General features: G+C 50.1%; 1 protein-coding gene across 1 annotated transcript; it reads right to left on the reverse strand.

The window, feature by feature from the left end:
• Positions 1-6,504: 6,504 nt before the first annotated feature.
• LOC119102628 (urea-proton symporter DUR3) lies at positions 6,505-11,240 on the reverse strand. The gene is made up of 2 exons (XM_037226077.1): positions 11,141-11,240; positions 6,505-9,884 (listed from the first exon to the last, which is right to left on the reverse strand). Exon 2 carries the CDS (start codon positions 9,354-9,356, stop codon positions 6,867-6,869), a length of 2,490 nt encoding a protein of 829 aa, XP_037081972.1. The 5' UTR covers positions 9,357-9,884; positions 11,141-11,240; the 3' UTR covers positions 6,505-6,866.
• Positions 11,241-17,799: the final 6,559 nt, after the last annotated feature.

Here is a 17,799-nt window from a genome sequence, read left to right on the forward strand (position 1 = left end):
ATTTTATCACTACTGGTTGACCCTGGGGACGCAAATTTGCTTGTTTATGGTTGAATGTTTTGTACCATTTCTATTTCACTTCGCTCGAGTCGCGAAAAAAGATTCTGCGCGTTCCGGCAAACATTATGCGCGGCGTCACGCAGAAGCTGCCGTTCGGCTCGCTGCGAATGCACCCTGCACTGACTTCGCGAGAAGATACGCAATTGAGCTATCTGAGGTTCGCTCCCGTGGCCCATGAAACACCAGTCCCATCACAAAATCACATCATACCATGTTACAATTCGTGCCACATCCCAATGCATGCTGCATTACACAGGGAGTGTACCAACTTTGAGCGTAGCTCAAAAATATGCTCCGGGGAACCTTTAAAACCTATCATTAATCATAATGGCGGTTGGCTGTGCAACTGTCTCACCAACAGGCTGTGATCAGAACATCTTTTTATTTATTTTCCAGCCCGATTTCCAGTAAATGAATTCAAATCATGCCGTCAACATTCCCGAACATTACTAGATTCCCTTCCTTCGGTAGCTTTAGATGCCATCACGTGGAAGGAAGATTCTTGTGCATGTGCGCGACGCTCACCAGTATACAACTTATGTGGGAAGATGGCACTTAAGGAACAATATGTACTCCGGTTATTGCCGTATACATCGGATGACACAAGTATTGTAAGCTACATTATGAGTGGTAATTCGCATTGAATGCGCAGGGAGTTATCAAAAATTATTTGCGGCATATCAGATGGCCATCTCTACCTGAGAAGCATTGTTTGGCAGAGGGAATGCAATGAGCGCATGAGGGAATGAAACACGCTTCATCACAGGGTGGCAGCCAGGAGGAAGGCTGGGGGAGCGCCCCTTCCCCCCCCCCCCCTCCCTCCCACACACACTAGGGCTCGCGTTTGTATTTTTGCACCATAGATGGATCCCGACAAAAAGTTAAAAATCGGTGTTATGCGCTCTCACCGAGCTTCCCCCCCCCCCGCGCTTAGACAATTCTGGTTGCGTCCGTTCACCACCAACCTGTTTTTCAGGATAGCATCAGAACTGAATTATGCTAACAACAGGAGCGGATCCAGAGGGGCGACGGGGCCACGCCCCCTTGGGCCCCGAACGAACCCATAGGCTCCGAGGGGCCCGTGGCCGACCGAACAGACGCGGTTTTTTTGCGCAGAACGCAACAAAGTTGGACGCCTTTGGGCCTCCAGGCGACCACTTACAGTCGCAAGAGAAAGTGAATTGCCTACGGACGGACAAAAATTATTCTTCGCTGATTGAAAGTGTGATGGTTGGGAGGTCATAGGACTGCCTACGCTGCCCAGAAGTCCCACGCTGTTTCCGGAGGCCCCTATATGTCCCCTTGCGGCGTCAAGCTGATCGTTAAAGAGCCATCAATGTTGTTCTTGATTTCTTTGCATTTGGTCGGAAGGCCCCCCGCTGCTGCTGGACCCTTTCTGCCAATGTGCCGGGGCATTCTTATCAATCGGAGGCCTACGAACTCTTTTCATTTGCCCGAAACGTTCCATATCTTTGAGCCTGGGGCCCATATATTGACATGCCGGGGTATTCTCGGTTGCTCAGGGGCTCTTCACGTTTGTCACGGTTAAAAAAGCGGCATACTCAAGATATGCTCATGGGCCGGCTACGTTGGTCAGGAGTCCTTCCTTTTTTCTGTCACTTGCTTAGGGCCCTGCGCTCTTGTCTGGGCCCCATCTGTTAATTTACTTGGGCTCACTCGGTGGTCCGGGGCGCTCCAAATTGAGCCTTGGATACTTCCTATTTGAATGGAGGGCCCTATACAGTCATCAGGGCACCGTTCTGTTAACCTGCTCGGGTGCACTGGATTATTCTGGGTTCTGCCCATTGCGTTTTGGTATTTGAATGTAGGCTACGCCTGTAGGGGCCATCTGATAGCTTGCTTGGGTACACTTCTTCTTTCGGGGGCACTCCACGCTGGGTTTTGGGTATTTCTTATTTGAACTGAGAAATGGAATGAAACTTAAATTTGAAAGTGTACAGGGCCCTCCATTCAAATAGGAAGTATTCAAGGCTCAATTTGGAGGGCCACGGACCACCGAGTGAGCCCAAGTAATTAACAGATGGGGCCCAGACAAGAGCGCAGGGCCCTAAGCAAGTGACAGAAAAAAGGAAGGACTCTTGACCAACGTAGTCGGCTCATGAGCACATCGTGAGTGTGCCGCTATTTCGACCGTGATAAACATGAAGGGCTATGCTGTTGTCCGGGCCCATCTGATAACCCGCTCGGACAACTCGGTCGTTCGGACGCCATCTTCATTGGGTCTTGAGCATTTTCTATTTGAATGGAGGGCCCTACGCACTTGTCGGGGGCGCCATCTGTTCACCTCCTCGGGCACACTGGATTGTTCGAAAGTCCTGCACGTTGGGTCTTGGTATTTGAATGTAGGGCCTCGTGCCTTGTTGGGGCTACCCGACAGCCTGCACGGATGTAATTGATTTTTTGGGAGCCCCTACGCTCTTGTGGGGGTCCCTTCTGATAACCTGCTCTGGCACACTTGGTTGTTCGGGGGTCATCTGCATTGGGTCTTGAGTGCTTCTGTCTTGAATGAAGTGTCCCACGCTCTTGTCGGAGGCCGTATCTATTAACCTGCTTGGGTGCACTTGATCGTTTGGGCCCCCCACATTGTGTCGTGGGTATTTATTATTGGAAAGGAACGTCCTACGCGCTTGTCGGGGGGCCTCCATCTGTTAATCTGTTCGAGCACACTCGATCCCTTCTGGGCCCTCGATATTATGTCCTGGGCACCTCTTATTTAAATGGATGATTCTATGTGCTTGTCGGGGGCCCTACTTATCAAACTGCTCAGGCCAATGGCGGATCCAGAGGGGAAGAGGGGGGGGGGGGGGCACGGGATCGTGCTCCCTTGTGCCTCAACGGGACCCATAGGCTCTGAAGTGGCCCGTGACCAGGCGAACGGATGCAGTTTTCAGACACAAAACACAACAAAATTAGGCGTCATTGGGCCTCCAGACGACCAAGAAAGTCACAGGCGAAAGCGAAGCCCGTTAGCAGACAAACTTGTTACGCTGTCCAGAGGCGTTATGTTGTTGCCGGGCCCTCCATGTCCACTTGCCGGGTCAATCCGATTTTTAAGGAGCCTTCCACTTTGCCCCTGATCTCTTTGCATTTTCTCGTAGGGTCTTACGCTGCTGTTGGGGCACTATTTGTAACAAGCTTGGGAACTCTTGATCGATCAGGTGCCCTCCACGTATTCTTCCCATTTGTCCGAAAGGCTCTATACGCTTTTGTCGTAGCCTCACATGCCGGCGTGCATTCAGTTGCTCAGGAGCCGTTGATAGTGGTCTTGGGTCCTTTCCATTTGCTCAGAGGGTCTTGTGCTGTTGCTGGAGCCAATGCAAGGCAAGGCGCTGAGCCACTCGATGCTCTGGGCTCTCTCCATTGATCCAGGGCCCTTTTTCTTTGATTTCGTTTACGGAGGACCCTTCACTCTCGTCGTGGCTCCTTCCGTTAATCCGCCCGGGCACTCTTGATCGCACAGGACATTCATTCACACACACTGGCCTTGGGTGCGCACGCGCACACTGGCCCCTTTGCTCAAAGGGTCGTATGCTCTGGCTGGCGTCCTATATGTCAGCCTGCCAGGGCACTCCTGATTGTTAGGCACTCCTGGTACAGGGCACTCCTGATTGGTCTAACGCGCTGGTCTTGGTTTTTTTTCGCTTGCTTTGAATACCCCATACTAGTTGATGGAAACCTCTTGTTTTACCTGCCGTGGCACTCATGATCGCCTAGGTTTTGTCGCTGTTCGCCTTGATGCCTTAGCTTTAGAGCAGCGGTCGGCTATGCTCCGATAAATTCTTACGCGCAATGGCCGAACATAATTTTACGTACCGCCGACGTCGCATGTGATATTTCGGTTAGTTATTGAATCTGTGACACCTATTGTACTTAAGCATCACATTCTTATCCATTTCATATGCTACATTTTAATGCTAGGATATTTCTTACTCCTTCATAACAAAGCAAAAACTCTAAATTAGTAATCAGTCAGCGGATGGCACTGATCAGCCGGCTAGCTGTAACTGTGCTCAGAATTAAGTTCGTGCCTCATTTGTATGGTGCTTAGCACCAACTTTAGCATATTTGGCCATTTTTTCCACAAACTTAGCCTCAAAATGACAGGATTCACCATGGTCTGGAGAAAATAAATAAGCTCCATGCATGTGCATACGTAACACGCCTAGCTTTTTAGACATGCTCACAGTAAGATGGGTGTCTGTGTTGAGAGATATTAAAAATATTAAAATTTGATGGCCAGACTTCAAGGATTTTTTTTGGGGGGGAAGGGGCGCACAATGTTGTGTACCCCGTTGACAAAATCTTGGATTCGCCCCTGGCTGACAAGTAATTTTTGAAGCGTTCAGTCTCATGAAAACGGGCGGTCGAATAAGCTAAAAATCAATCAAACCGGCTGGTACTTTTTTGGCTACAGCCTGTCAAATTCTGAGCACCCTTTCGCCGCAACCGTCGACCGGTGGCACCGATGAAGAAACGCTCGCGGCATGGCATGGGCGCCATTGAAGAGAAACCCGTATTGACGGAACAAGGTCTGCAAGGTTGTATTCGAAGGGCTTTCTCAGTGAAAGACCCCATCATTGGGTTAGCAGAATGAGTTCCATCACGCCACCAAATTACATACCAGTATTAGAAGCTCTCGTCACCAGTTGCAAAACAATACAAGTAGAACAAAAGGAAGCAGCACAGTCGGTTTTGCAAGCATTCTGAACGCATATGATTGAGCATCTCCACGCAGTCGCGTGAGAAATTTACTCTTTAGTGTCTTAAGGGCCCTTTCCATATTGCGTATACAGTACATCAACTCGGTCAAATTCGTTAGTCAAGTTCAATGCCTGCTTACCACGGGAAAATAGGCACCATTTTCAATGTCACGATTGTCGATTTATCCTATCTGCCTTACATTTAATCCGTGATTGACTGTAGTTCAATTCGGTCTCATCTGATGACAAATATCTCAACAATTACATCTCATCACGGGTAGAATCGTTGTTCGCACTATCGCCCTCGTCATGGTGTGCTTGTAAGTACATGCCGTTTCCGTCAGTTAACTCTCCGGCCACTGTTAGGTGTTGATGAGTCCTGTCAAGGACTGGATGATGTTTGGCTTTCACCCATGCACGCGTCTCAAACCAAGCCCTCCAATTAGAATTGCTGGGATTTGAACCAAGACCCTCTGACTGCGATTCCGATGCTCTACCAACAGAGATAACAACGGGCGGGTGCCTGAAAGACAAACATCAGCTTCTCCCAGGACTCAACGACACCTGGCGCCGGCCGGCGCATTGACTGGCCGGAACGTGTTGTGCGATTTTGCATGGGTGACCTAACTAGTCTGTTATTTATTCTACCTACGCCCACTATGCAGTGTCATCACGTCTAAACAATTTGAGAACGTTATTCCATCCGATGCGTTGAAAAGCGAGCAGAACCGTGGGTCTGAAACTTCAGGGGCACGGTAAGCTTCTTCATTTTGGCAATGCCAGGTTTTCATAGCACCTAACGGTCTTGGCAATTGACGTCACGCTCAACATCGCACAACGTGTTGCACGATGCCAACCAGTGCAGACGGCGTCGTGGCCAGTGCGTGTAGAACAAGGGTCGATGCTCTGAACCTGACCCTGACTTCATCTCCCAGATGTGTTCTCCAAGTGTGCAGTAAAGCAACCATCAGCGCCTTCAGCTCACGCGATAGCGCTAACGCAAGGTCTGCTTCTGGATGTGCGCTGAGCGTACAGGATGTACATCTCAGTAGACTGAGTCCATGGCGTCCTGCCGGTCCTGTCGGCCATTCGCGCACTGTTACAGTTTGGCTTGCAGAGGGCATATTCACACTCTTCACAGATACCCTGTGACACTTTAAGTAAAATTAACATGAAAACTGGTTCTTTCAGGGAATGTTTCCAATAAGAATCGCGAATGGATGGCTTTAAATTCAGTGCCTTGGCTAAGCATGGCTTGCAGTAAAGAACCCAGCCCCATCGATCCAGTAGATAAATTTCAGTTGAGTGGATAATATATGTGGGAAGATTGCAATACGTCAGGCATTACCCTGACGTGGTGGCCAATGATTCAGTCTGGCCCCTTTTGGGCAGCTGCCAACTGACCGCCAAAGACGAGCCATATATGTGCAATTTCTGGAACGGAACTCAGATGCCTGCCAAACACTAATCAAGAGTTTCCGATGATCTACAGTCTGAGCGGCAGAGAGGGCATGCCAAACTGAATACTGCCAGGAAAATGTAACTCAAGATCAAATTTGACCTTACATAGTTTTCTTACTCAATTTTGTGCTGTTCGGACGCCTTTTTAGCGCAGTTTGACCCCGTAAGTTCTTGTATACTAAACTTACCAAGACGGAAGCATATAAGAACTTTGGAGTCATTGTTTGCGTCGTGGCTGGACGGTCCGAAGACAAAGACGGCATGCGGCACACATTTTTGTACAAAATTATGCAAAAGACATTTCCACTGGCATCCTAACAAAAAGCGTACTGCACAGTTTGTACTATAAACATCGCCGTCAATAGTCTTCCATTTGTAAACATGCGTATAATCATGGGCATGGCGCTGGCAAGAACTATCCTTTGGAATCGACAATTCTCCCACGATACTAGAAAATGCACTGAGTACGACACCAATATCTTAGCTGAAACGGCCTGATAGCACAGCAGCTATGTGTTTATTCATACCGTACACACATAAAAACCAGAACGCGTCGCACACGCGTGATGGCGCCGACGGGGCCGGCAGGCCAGCCGCCAAAACGGGCGGAACGCCCTGGGCGCGTCACTCGGCCGCCCTCACGTGTCCGTTTTCGGCCAACGGCGCGTCGCTGGCGGCGCGGCCCGCGGTCGCGCCGTTTTCCACAACCTCGGCGTCCTGCAGCGAGCGGATTGCAGGTGTGCTGACGACCGGCGCGCACTGGTTCTTACGCCACTGGCTGACGATGGCGACCAGCTCCTGTACCAGCGGCACGATAATGATGAAGGCAGCCGCTAAGAAGCCCCAACCCCTGGAGAGGGTCGTCCAGGCCAGGAAGCCGGCACTGTCCAGCGGGTGCGCGGCGATCATGCTGCCCGGCCAGACAACGACGAACAGCAGCGTGAAGCACGCGCCGGCTACGAATGCCGTCCGCTTGGCCAGTCGGAAGCGCCGGACGATGCCGTCGATGGGGGGCCGTTCGTGGTAGCTGGCGGCCTGCGACATATCGCTCAGGTTGAGACAGTCGCGGTAGACAAACACCCAGGGCGTCAGCGGGTTGTCAATGTCGCGCGTCTTCTCCCACTCGTGCTCCATCTCGGCAGCCGTCATGTTCACGTTGTCGAGCAGCGAGAGCGCGACGCACGCCATGCCTCCCACCGACACAGAGACGATGTTTCCGATCAGCATCGGCAGCTGCTGGCCCGTGTTGACCACGAAGTCGCTGAGGCCGCCCGGGTACGTGGAGGCGTAGACCAGCCAGCTGGTGATACCGCAGATGCAGCCGCCAACAGCGCCGCCAATCATGCCGCGCGCGCTGACGCGCACCCAGAGGATGGAGAGTGCGATCGGGACGACGGTCGACGAGATGAGGATGCCGGTGAAGTAGTAGGTCCACGCAAGGTCCAGGTCCACCGCCCAGCAGAAGATGCACAGCGGGATCGACATGAACGTCGTCCAGACGATGCTCCAGTTCTTGTAGTAGAGCAGCTTTTCCTGGTACTCGCGGTACTGGCCGTGCATGGTGCAGGTGAAGTGGGGCTTCACCAGTCCGTCGACCTTGCTGCGGGCCACGTTATCCTTATGGCAGACGGAGCAGCGCTGCATGGAGGGGCACGTGCAGCGCTTGGGGTCGTCGCTGGTGGGACGCACCTTGTGACCGCACAGGATACATTCCCCCGGGGCTAGATCGCTGCGGAATGGCTTCAGGTAGATCTGAAAGACGTCGTAGATGACGATCGAGGCGACAGCGATGATCTCGGCAGAGCCGGTCGACATGACAGCCATCAGGATCAGGAAGAGAATGGCGTACTCGCCGGTGCGGCCAAGCAGTACCTGCGCCACTATCGGCGCCACCAGGCCCTTCGACACGTCCTTGTCTGAAAGCAGGGCTGCACCCTGCGCCGAGCTCATGGCCAGGTAGGACAGGCCCAGCGTGGTGGCCAGGCAGAAGGGAATGGCGAACCAAGTGAGGCCTCCAAGGATGAAGCCCCAGACACCCTGCAGCGGCTTGGCCGCCACTGAGCTCTGCCAGTACGCCTGGTCGCAGAATACGGTGCCGAAGTTGCCGACGATGTTGACGATGCCGAAGATGAAGCCACCCGAGGAGAGAAACGTCAGGTAGCTGCCGTCCTTGTTGCCGGCCGGGCCGGGCCAGCACTCTACAAAGTCAAAGAGGCGTTCGGAGCTGCCGAAAGGGTTGTTGGGGTTGCCGCTAGGGTCGTAGTACACCTCGATGACCAGCATCAGGATCATGATGAAGATGAGCGCCGTGTTGAAGTAGGAGACGTAGAAGGTGGCGCCCAGGCCGCCGATCAGCGTGTAGCCGCCGATGACTATGGCCAGCAGCATGGCCGACATCTCCGTGCTGAGGTCGGCCACCAGACTGTTGAGTACGGCCGTGCCGGCGATCGTCAGTGACATCATCACCACCAGGTTGGTGAGGAAGGCGAACAGGCAATACACCTGGTGCGTGCGCGGACCGAAGCGCGCGTGGATTACCTGCAGGAACGTCTTGGCGCCGGGCGCGCGCGTCTTCAGCTGGATGGAGAGGATGGCGAAGAGGATGATCTGGATGGTGGCGCCGCCAGCGTACCAGTAGGGGCCGCTGATGCCGTACAGACTGGAGACGGTCGACGACTGCAGCAGCGTCGCCGACCAAGTCCACTGTGACACGATCGTGGTGGCTGTCAGGCCGATCGACACCTTGCCGCCGGCGTCGAACGCTGTGTCCAGATTGTCGGCGTCGTGGTAGATGTGCTTCCTCACCATGTGGAAGCCGTAGGCGATCAAGGAGGCGAACACACCGACTCCGGCGAACACGGCAATGGCCTCCGCCATGCTGACGGTGGGCTGTACGCCGCGCAGCTGGCGGTCCGAGCGGTCCGCACGCGTCTCCAGCACGAACTTGCTGCACTGCTCGCCGTGTGGCGTGACCGTGGGCGGCACAGGGGACGGTGATGGGGTGCCATGGCTACCGCCGGCCGCCGCCGGCGAGGACGCCTCCTGCGCACGCGCTCCGCTGTCGCACCAGAACGCCACCAGAAGGAAGAAGATCACGCGGTGCGTTTTTCTCATACCTCTTCCTCTTCCTATATAATTAAGCGTGGCTGGCGAGAGTGCAAGCACCTGTATGTACTGAGCAATAACTTCCCACCGCGGTACACTGCGCTGCTGTCGTATGTCAATCGGTCGCACCTCCGCTCGAGCCGTGCGCCGCTGAGACCCTCTCTCGACCGGCACCGGGTGGTCACTGAGCGGGCGCGGGCGCGTCGCTCCTTTAAGCCGTCGGCGCGATGGCGCATCAAGGCTAAAATTACCGGCGCCTCTGACTGAGCCGGGCCCGGCCAGGCACGGCCCAGCGCCTGCGGCTGATGGATCGACGCAAGAGACACTTGTCCGCGCCTGATGACGCACTGGGAGCTGCCCGGCTGTCCTCCGATGCCAGGGAATCCCTCGCACGCCAATCTGGGCATCGGTTAATGTAGCCTGACAGGTTTAGGGTTTTTCGGTCCACGGGCCATCGGTCACGATGTTTGGTGATGGCGGAAATTGCAAGATGTTCGGGAAAAGAGTATTGCTAGACTGCTGTTCAGGTGGTCAGTCCTGCGGACAGAAGTCCTAGTTAATGTAGAGTGCGCTGCTTGTGCATGTCATCAACATTGCGAACTTAAACAAACCTTCCTGTTCTCGTTCATATCATGCTCGATGCATGCCATAAGGTGCACTCGATGGCCCACTGATAGAATGATGCAACCATGGGAAATGTTTGCTATGGTTCCGAATCCTAATCAGTTAATCCATAAACATGAGTGGGATAATACACCCAAGCGTCAACTGCCAGTTTATGGACGTGACTCGAGTTTGCTGTCACCTTGTGCATGGTTAACGGCACAGAATTGGAGGGTGGAGGGGGGATAGCTCTCTAGAGAAGCGGTAATGACATTGCATAGTGCTGGCGTGCATTGCTGTAGCACACTGCTAAAAGCGTGCACGGGTGTTTTCAGGGAATGTTTGTTTGCATCGCTATCACTGTATATAATTGTGGGCCACAAGATATGACATCAGTGACCTGCCACCGAAGCGGAAGTGGACAAAACAACACACTGATTAGCAGTAGATGAAAGAAAACATCCCCAGGGGGCGCTGAGCGTGACTTCGACATCGGACCTGACGATCACATAGGTCTCTTCACTTATCACAAAGATAACTCCGAAATAACAATGAAATGTCTAACATTTTTCCTCTTAGTCAATAAAACATACTTTTGGGACTTCGAATAGCAAGGGCTTGCTAATATATTGACCACCATGGTTTACGTAACTGTGCATAGAGTCGGTGACAATGGAAGGCGTGGGCCGGAACAAAAAAAAATCTAGCAGTCACTTATGACCATCGTTGAGAAGTGGGAGAACTACAGCTGTATTGTTTCAGCAGAAAACGCAGGCGTTTTGTTAAGCTGTTCATGTATGGCCATGGCCGTCGCTGAATAATTTGACTGAGATGGGCAAGCATTCTGGCCACATATATTCTTCGCAGGTAACAAGATCTTACAGCTCACCCTATCCATTCCATCAATCTCAGTCAAATGCACCCATTCGACCGCCTTTTCAATAGATCCCAAACCCAATTCTCTCCAACCGAGCACAAGAAGCAACGACAAAATAGCCCATTAAGTTAGTATATTCAGTCTAAGTAAATTAACGCACTGAACAAAAAAACAGCAGTAAGTATGAGATCGCTGAAAAGTGATAGCATTAGTGGAGAGTATGTATAAAAAAATGTGATGACATTCGGCGTGTTGGCAACTCCATATTCGTCAAATTCGAACACTATAGTTCGTGTACCAAGTTCATCATTACCTTAACGCTGGAATTCGAGTCTCCTGCTCCAAGCCGTCGGGGTCGTTCGGTTCACTGGTCTCGATCGATATCTGGATAAGGAAACACGAGTTAGGACTGGGCTGGATTGAAAAGCTGATTTATAAACGCTATGGAGCTCAACCAACGCAAACGCTATATATTCATATTCTTTTGTATATGTATATGCATATATTTAGTTATAGAATACACGCCGCTAGGTCATATCGCATGCATCATTCATGGTAAGTTCATGGTCATAAGCTCCCACAATTAAGCACAGCGAGCACAACACTTACCTGCACGTCGACAGGTAACCTGAAAAAAATTGCAAAATCTCGCGACGAAAGGCAATTCAGGCTCCGTATGAGAAAAACGAAGTCTACCTCATATGACCGCACAGGCAACAACTCCTCCACCCTAAAGCCTTCGTCTATCCCAAATAATTCATTTATATGTGACACTTGCTTCAGCCTTGACAACTTTCCTGCATTAGGGCAATGCAGCAATGCTCTCGATCTAAGACTTTTAGAATAACTTCATCTCTGCCAAAAGAAGTCACCCATGAACATCAACGGGTCTGCATATCCCAAGCAAGTTATGAGGTAGAACTTTTTGTGTTTTTCTTTTGCGGAGCCAGAACAAACTTTCGTTACGTGATTGTTCTTAGTCTGACCTGTTTGCCGCATATAAGTGTTGCACTTGTCATAAGCGCGGGAACAGGGATGGGTACGAAAGGCGCTTGGCAAAACCCAGACTTTCACACAAATTCGAATAGTAGCTTATAGCGAACCAGGTGGTAGGGCATCAGGGGAATATTAAGATGTTAGTTGTTATATCCGATAGCAGCAAAGGCAGTTGAATAGGGAGGCTTGATGCCGAATGAGCACAGAGTGTAAAGATGCTTTGTGTGTTGTGACACTGGGCATGAGTCAATGTTCTGCCACGTGTTTCGACTACGATAGATTAGCATTTTTAACATTCGCATCGTGTGAAGGATGTAACTCTTGTCGTGTATAAGCGACAAAGGGTATCACATCTACCGAAACTATCGAAATTAAATGCACCGCGCCGCAAGTGCGAAAAAAAACACCATAAGTATTGTGCTGTAAACATTCACTGGAACATGCTGTTGCTGCTGCTGCGCGTGAAAAACCGTCAAGACAGTCGTCCTCTTTGTGAGACATATCCGGCTCCTGTACCCGTATTTATTTAGTCGGGCTCGTACCTGACCAAAAACGCCAGGAGGCACGGTCAGTTTGGTTGTGATGTGGACATAATCTTATTCCTACTGCGCTGAGTGTTCTGGATGTCCCCCTATAGGTGATATATTTTGTCATTACCACGCGCTCGGATGTGGGGGTCTATTTGAACCTTCCGAAGATTTCTCAAAGTAATTTCGGAACGGTGCAGCGTAGCCCCGTCAAACCTTGCATAGCTGTAGTCAATTAAACAATCCACATTTCGTCCTTAAGGATTAGTTGCACCTTGCAAAGGTGCTGACCTGCAGCAGGTCAAAGTCAGGCTATGGCTGCCAGTAAAGGAAATTGCTGGGAAATGTTCAATCTGATGCGAGGATAGAGTTCTAACCGAAGCAATCATTTCTAAGACGATTTCTTTGACAAGTAGACAATACAGTTTAGAATTACGACTAATTTCCTTAACCTTGGTGAAAGTATAAGGGTTAGGTCGAAGTAAAAGGGAACATTTTTTTCTTAAAGACCTTGCCTTGATAGGTAGCTTTTATGGTCATTTCCAATTTCTTGATCACAGGCAGGTCAAACAAGTTCTTACACTACCGTGCTGAAAAGGGTCTAGGCCACAACAAATGTTCGATTTTTCGTTGTTGTTATGTGTGCGGTCTTATCACACTCAATATTTTGTGAAATAAACTGTTAAATAGTACTTTGAACAATGAGTGTTTCAGTCTCTTTCCATGATGGACAGGCGTTGATATGAGTCCCCCACGCTGGCGGGTGAGTGGACGCTTTTTTACCTCTGAAATTACCGATCACCAGGTGGGTCAATGCGTGGATTAGTTGTTTAGATGCTTGTGCTTTTAATGTTTATATTCAGATGTAGGCTGCCGAATACAGTCATCACTTTGACACACAAAACGTTTTCCGTATCGTTCCAGCAGAATAGTCTATTTGTATGGTATTAATTTATATGCCCATTCGGTAATCTACGTGTGCGCCAGCGGCAAGGTTACTTGAAAAATACATGACCCCATCCATTTAGGCTTTATTGGTTCATTTACTTACGTGTCGAGCTGCTGCTGTTTGACAAAAAAATAAAATGAAGATATTTTTATGAATCATTTATTCTTAAATAAACGTGGTATGGTGTGGGGATGAAATGGGCCCCGGTGTGTCCATCCCTGCATACGTCCCCGAAGCCATATTATTACTTTTATGATCAAGCGTTCACCTCGGCTGTTCATCGATGCCATGACAGCCCGAGCCCACGCAGTGACTTATGCGTGATGACATAAAGAACAAAGAAAATTTGGATATATATATATATATATATATATATATATATATATATATATATATATATATATATATATATAAATGACTTTTCTTCTAGTTTGCTGACTACTCGTGGACAGTTAGTGACCCGGTGGCCTGCCTTCGATGAACATTAAGACTGGAAACTGCAAGCAGCTGCAGTGGTGAAAGACAGCAACAACTAATGTAAATAAAATGACTTCAGGTCTTGCAAAATGTTTGGCATCATTATTCTCTTTGCTAGGCATTGTGATCGCAAGAAAGGACGGCATGGATCTGGACATGGATGTTACCGTACTTTAATAAGTTAGGACTTCCTCTATCATTGTGAATACCTAGCTGAATAAAATCGTAATAGTGACCAACAATATGTCAATAATACATATTGCAATGGAACAAATGACCTTGTTCACCAACTTTGAAAACAGAACGGCAGGGATTTAGCGATAAGAAATTCGGGGGCCGACTAGGTAAGTGTTTTTTCTGTTTTGCCGCCCCTCGTTCTGAAAATGTTCCCGCACTTCTGGTGCTTGTTGCACTCAGCTGTGCGAATTATGACCAATGTAAAAACTTACCATGAACGATATATGCAGCATGACCTAGCAATATTTCGATGTCCAGCAATATTATGATGATGCATATTTAGTCGATTGCGCCCTAACCCCCCCCCCCCCTAGTAATATTTCTTAAATGCATTCATGTATTCATGAGACGCATGATCCCAGATGCGTTGCACATAAGGGGATGAGTGCCTTACCTGAGCAAATGGCTTTCTTAAAAACACGTGTTAACGTGTGCAACGCTCGAACTGTGCGTTGAAAATGTTGGGCATGGGAGTGTGCTGCCCGTATATTTGGTCATTTTGCTATTCATGCATATTGTGTGTTCTATTCCTGTAGACTGCGCTTGCATTGCAAGCGTTTTGCAAAAAACATCCGACCTTGTTTTAAACGTGACTAGTGTATATCCAGTGTTACTTTCTCTCCATGGGCCAACTGTGAAAGACCACATTGTGCAGCCGCTGTGCGGGTAGATGGTGCTGTTCATCTGACAGGCACTCACATGTGAGTCTCGTCTGGAGCATGGAGAAAAAACAACACACGATATTAATTTTGCGGCCATAAACCCTCTCATGATAAAGTGTCTAATTGTCACCGTGGTTTTTCTGTGCGACTTCAACTTAAAAACACGTCCTAAGAAGTGGAAAATGATTTTGTTGAAAAGCTGGTACACGCATAACTTACCTGACCTAGTCTGTACCTCAAACAATGATTGTTATCAGTTTGTAAAAGACTAATGGAGCAAATGCTGAACAAGCGCACGTAAATTAAATGCGTCCTGTTGGTCATCTTGTTGCATGTATATTTATAAGTGCTCCAATATTAGTGTTTTGTTATTATGATTTACTGTAGCAACAGCTGCCATTCACAATATTAATGGATGGCCCATAGTGCACAGGTCGTGAAAAGTTACTTCATGGATCATTGCAAAAAATTGGCCGGACTATGGTTGCAGATTAGTCTCCATTAGCTAACGGTCATGATATCTTCTTGCCTGATATGTGTCTAGCTTATGGTAACTTTTCGGCTCCGTGGGCTCTGTCCACACAAACTTACTGTGTACAACGAAGTTGTGACATTGCGCGTCATCTTAATCGATAAATTGTTCTGACATTGTGACCTCAAATTCTTTGGCATTGAATGAACTGTCTCTAAAGATGACTCGATGTCTCTCTCGGCCACGCCGTGAGGTTCCGTTACGCACTGGCCAATGGTCATACGCTCAGACCAGGTGGAGCAACTGGAAACCATAACGGCTGACTGCATGTCATCACCCGTCTTAACATCCCTCGTCTGTTTTCGCAGGCGGTGCAAAATGAGCTGTAATGGAGAGGGCTCAGACTCTTTGGCCCAGTCAGCATGGAGTACAGTGGGCCAGTGATTTTCCACCCATAAAGCCCCCGCGTCTTTCCCTGTCCAGCTCGATGTACAGCTGATTGTGATCACGCTGCAATACCACCCGGGAGCCTGAAAATGTCGGTGACACCTTAGTAAGCCTACGTTTGGCCTGGTGGCTCGGTCTTGCACAAAAGTGACCTCAACATGCACAACATGACCTCAGCAAGCGCCACAAAAGTCCAGTAGCCAACTACGCATGGATGTCAAGCCAGGGTATAATTGCCTTGGAACAGAATGCAGACAGTTATCTGTGCTGAAGCTATTCAGACAACTACCCAGGCAACAATTTCAGCGTAAAGCAAGCGGCATTCCTCAATCGGTCAATGGGCATAATGGTGCCCAAGCCACAGATGGCCTGCCAGATGTATCTCGGCCTTTCTCCCGTGACTCAGCTTCGGCGTACCGGCTCGCCATGTTTACGAGACGCTCTTGGTATTTGCGGTGTTGACTCTGCAAGGAACAGCCACGTACTTGGCAGGGGCGTGAGGCGAATTGCGCGATATGCCGGGAAAACCCGTCAAAAGCGCAGCGGCGTCATTTGTGATATCGTTGTTTTTCTGACGCAGCATGTTGACCTACTCAATCCTGCCAGCCAAACGTGACGGTATGAGTCATCGTTTAAAAAACTGCCCCGTCCAACTGGACAGCTGATGAGAGGTGACACGAGGCATTCGCACTATGATGACTATCTGATCTCTTATTACAACTGAGATGTTTTTTCTGAAAGCCCGAGGCGTACCACTCATTGGACGTCAGGGGATCGACTGCGTTCAGCCGTGTGTTCTGCCTGCATGCGCAGTGAATGATTGCGAATGCCGGGGGTTGACTGAAGCCCGCCGCATGACATGGGATCTTGCTTGGCAGCAATCGGGAAGGAGGCGTGGGCCGTAGCTTTTCAGTTTCGTTTCAAGCCATTTACGTGACTTGGATAAGCCTCGGCGAGTGATCTGGGCAATGTACGATCAGATCTGCAGTTGATGGCTGGACCCCTCCTCGTATGTGAGAAGTGAACCAAGTCTCACAAAACTTCTGAGGTTTAGCATGGTCTCAGAATCGGCCTTTTGTAAATGCACTTCAACTGGCATGCACCACCCAATAATTTAGGAAACTTAAAGCTCTACTGGGCACACTCGCCACCAACTTTGGCCATAAAGCTGGACCAGCGACGCTGTGCCATTTACATCAGCTGTTCCTGCACCATGGCGTTACTGGACGAGCGTTCGCGACCGGGCAAGCTTCCTGCGGTGTGACAACGGTTAGTGCAAGCGCTCTGACGTGCGCGTAGCCCGGGAGGACTTCCTGGATTCGCACGCATCTGAACATTCCCTGATGACGTCACGAGAGGCTTTCCGGGGTGAGCCAGGCCCTCGCTATCAGCCTTGCCCAAACAAACATGCTCTACAGGGGCGGCGTCATTGGGGGGCGCGGTTGGTAGCCGCCCACCCTGTCTGACGGCAGGCCAGCAGCATATTTTTCACACATATTCAGTAGCAGTGATACGGATGGAGCCCGGGTGATTAGCAAGGACGGTCGTCATGATGCTGGCGAGGAGACCCCGGTAATGTAAGGATTGGGAATAGTGGGAGTTGTGGAGCACAAATGATTGGGAATGATGGGAGTCCTGGAGCGCAAAGAGCCCCCTGTCATATACGATATTAAGCCAAAACAGTACACACGAATAATATTCACAAATGATAAGTGATCGACATCTAAGGCACAGCAGAAGACCATTATCATCAAGGGTTCAGCCAGGGCTTTCTTACTGAGTCAGGGGAGGGGGGGGGGGGGGAGGAGGGGGTGGCGGAGCTGAAGGATAACGCTTATATCAGACATTGAATCTTTATGTCACGAGCCAGTTGGAGTGAAATATGAAAAATGCGGCTCGAGCTCCTCCCCCTTGGCTGCGCCAGTGCCTGCCATGACCGCAGGAGGCGGTGTCCCGGCGTAGCAGACGGCTTATTCACAGAGATAATATGCATGGTCCCAAGCTACTGTACCGCAGAGTGGTAACCTGGCCCCCTCCCAGACGTTGGCAGTGCTGCCACTGGCTAGAGCGCGATTATGCCGTGAACAAATATGCCGAGGTCCGTGCCTGCGAGTAACTGACCCCTGACAGTGGCCGGTCGGGAGCAGCGAGCCCTGAAGGCAGCTCGCTACGGTCCGCAGCTGACAGGACTTCCGTGGCGAGTCA

Source organism: Pollicipes pollicipes, unplaced genomic scaffold (genome assembly GCF_011947565.3).
Source record: "Pollicipes pollicipes isolate AB1234 unplaced genomic scaffold, Ppol_2.1 Scaffold_5724;HRSCAF=6776_pilon_pilon_pilon, whole genome shotgun sequence".
Taxonomy (NCBI): Eukaryota; Metazoa; Arthropoda; class Thecostraca; order Pollicipedomorpha; family Pollicipedidae; genus Pollicipes; species Pollicipes pollicipes.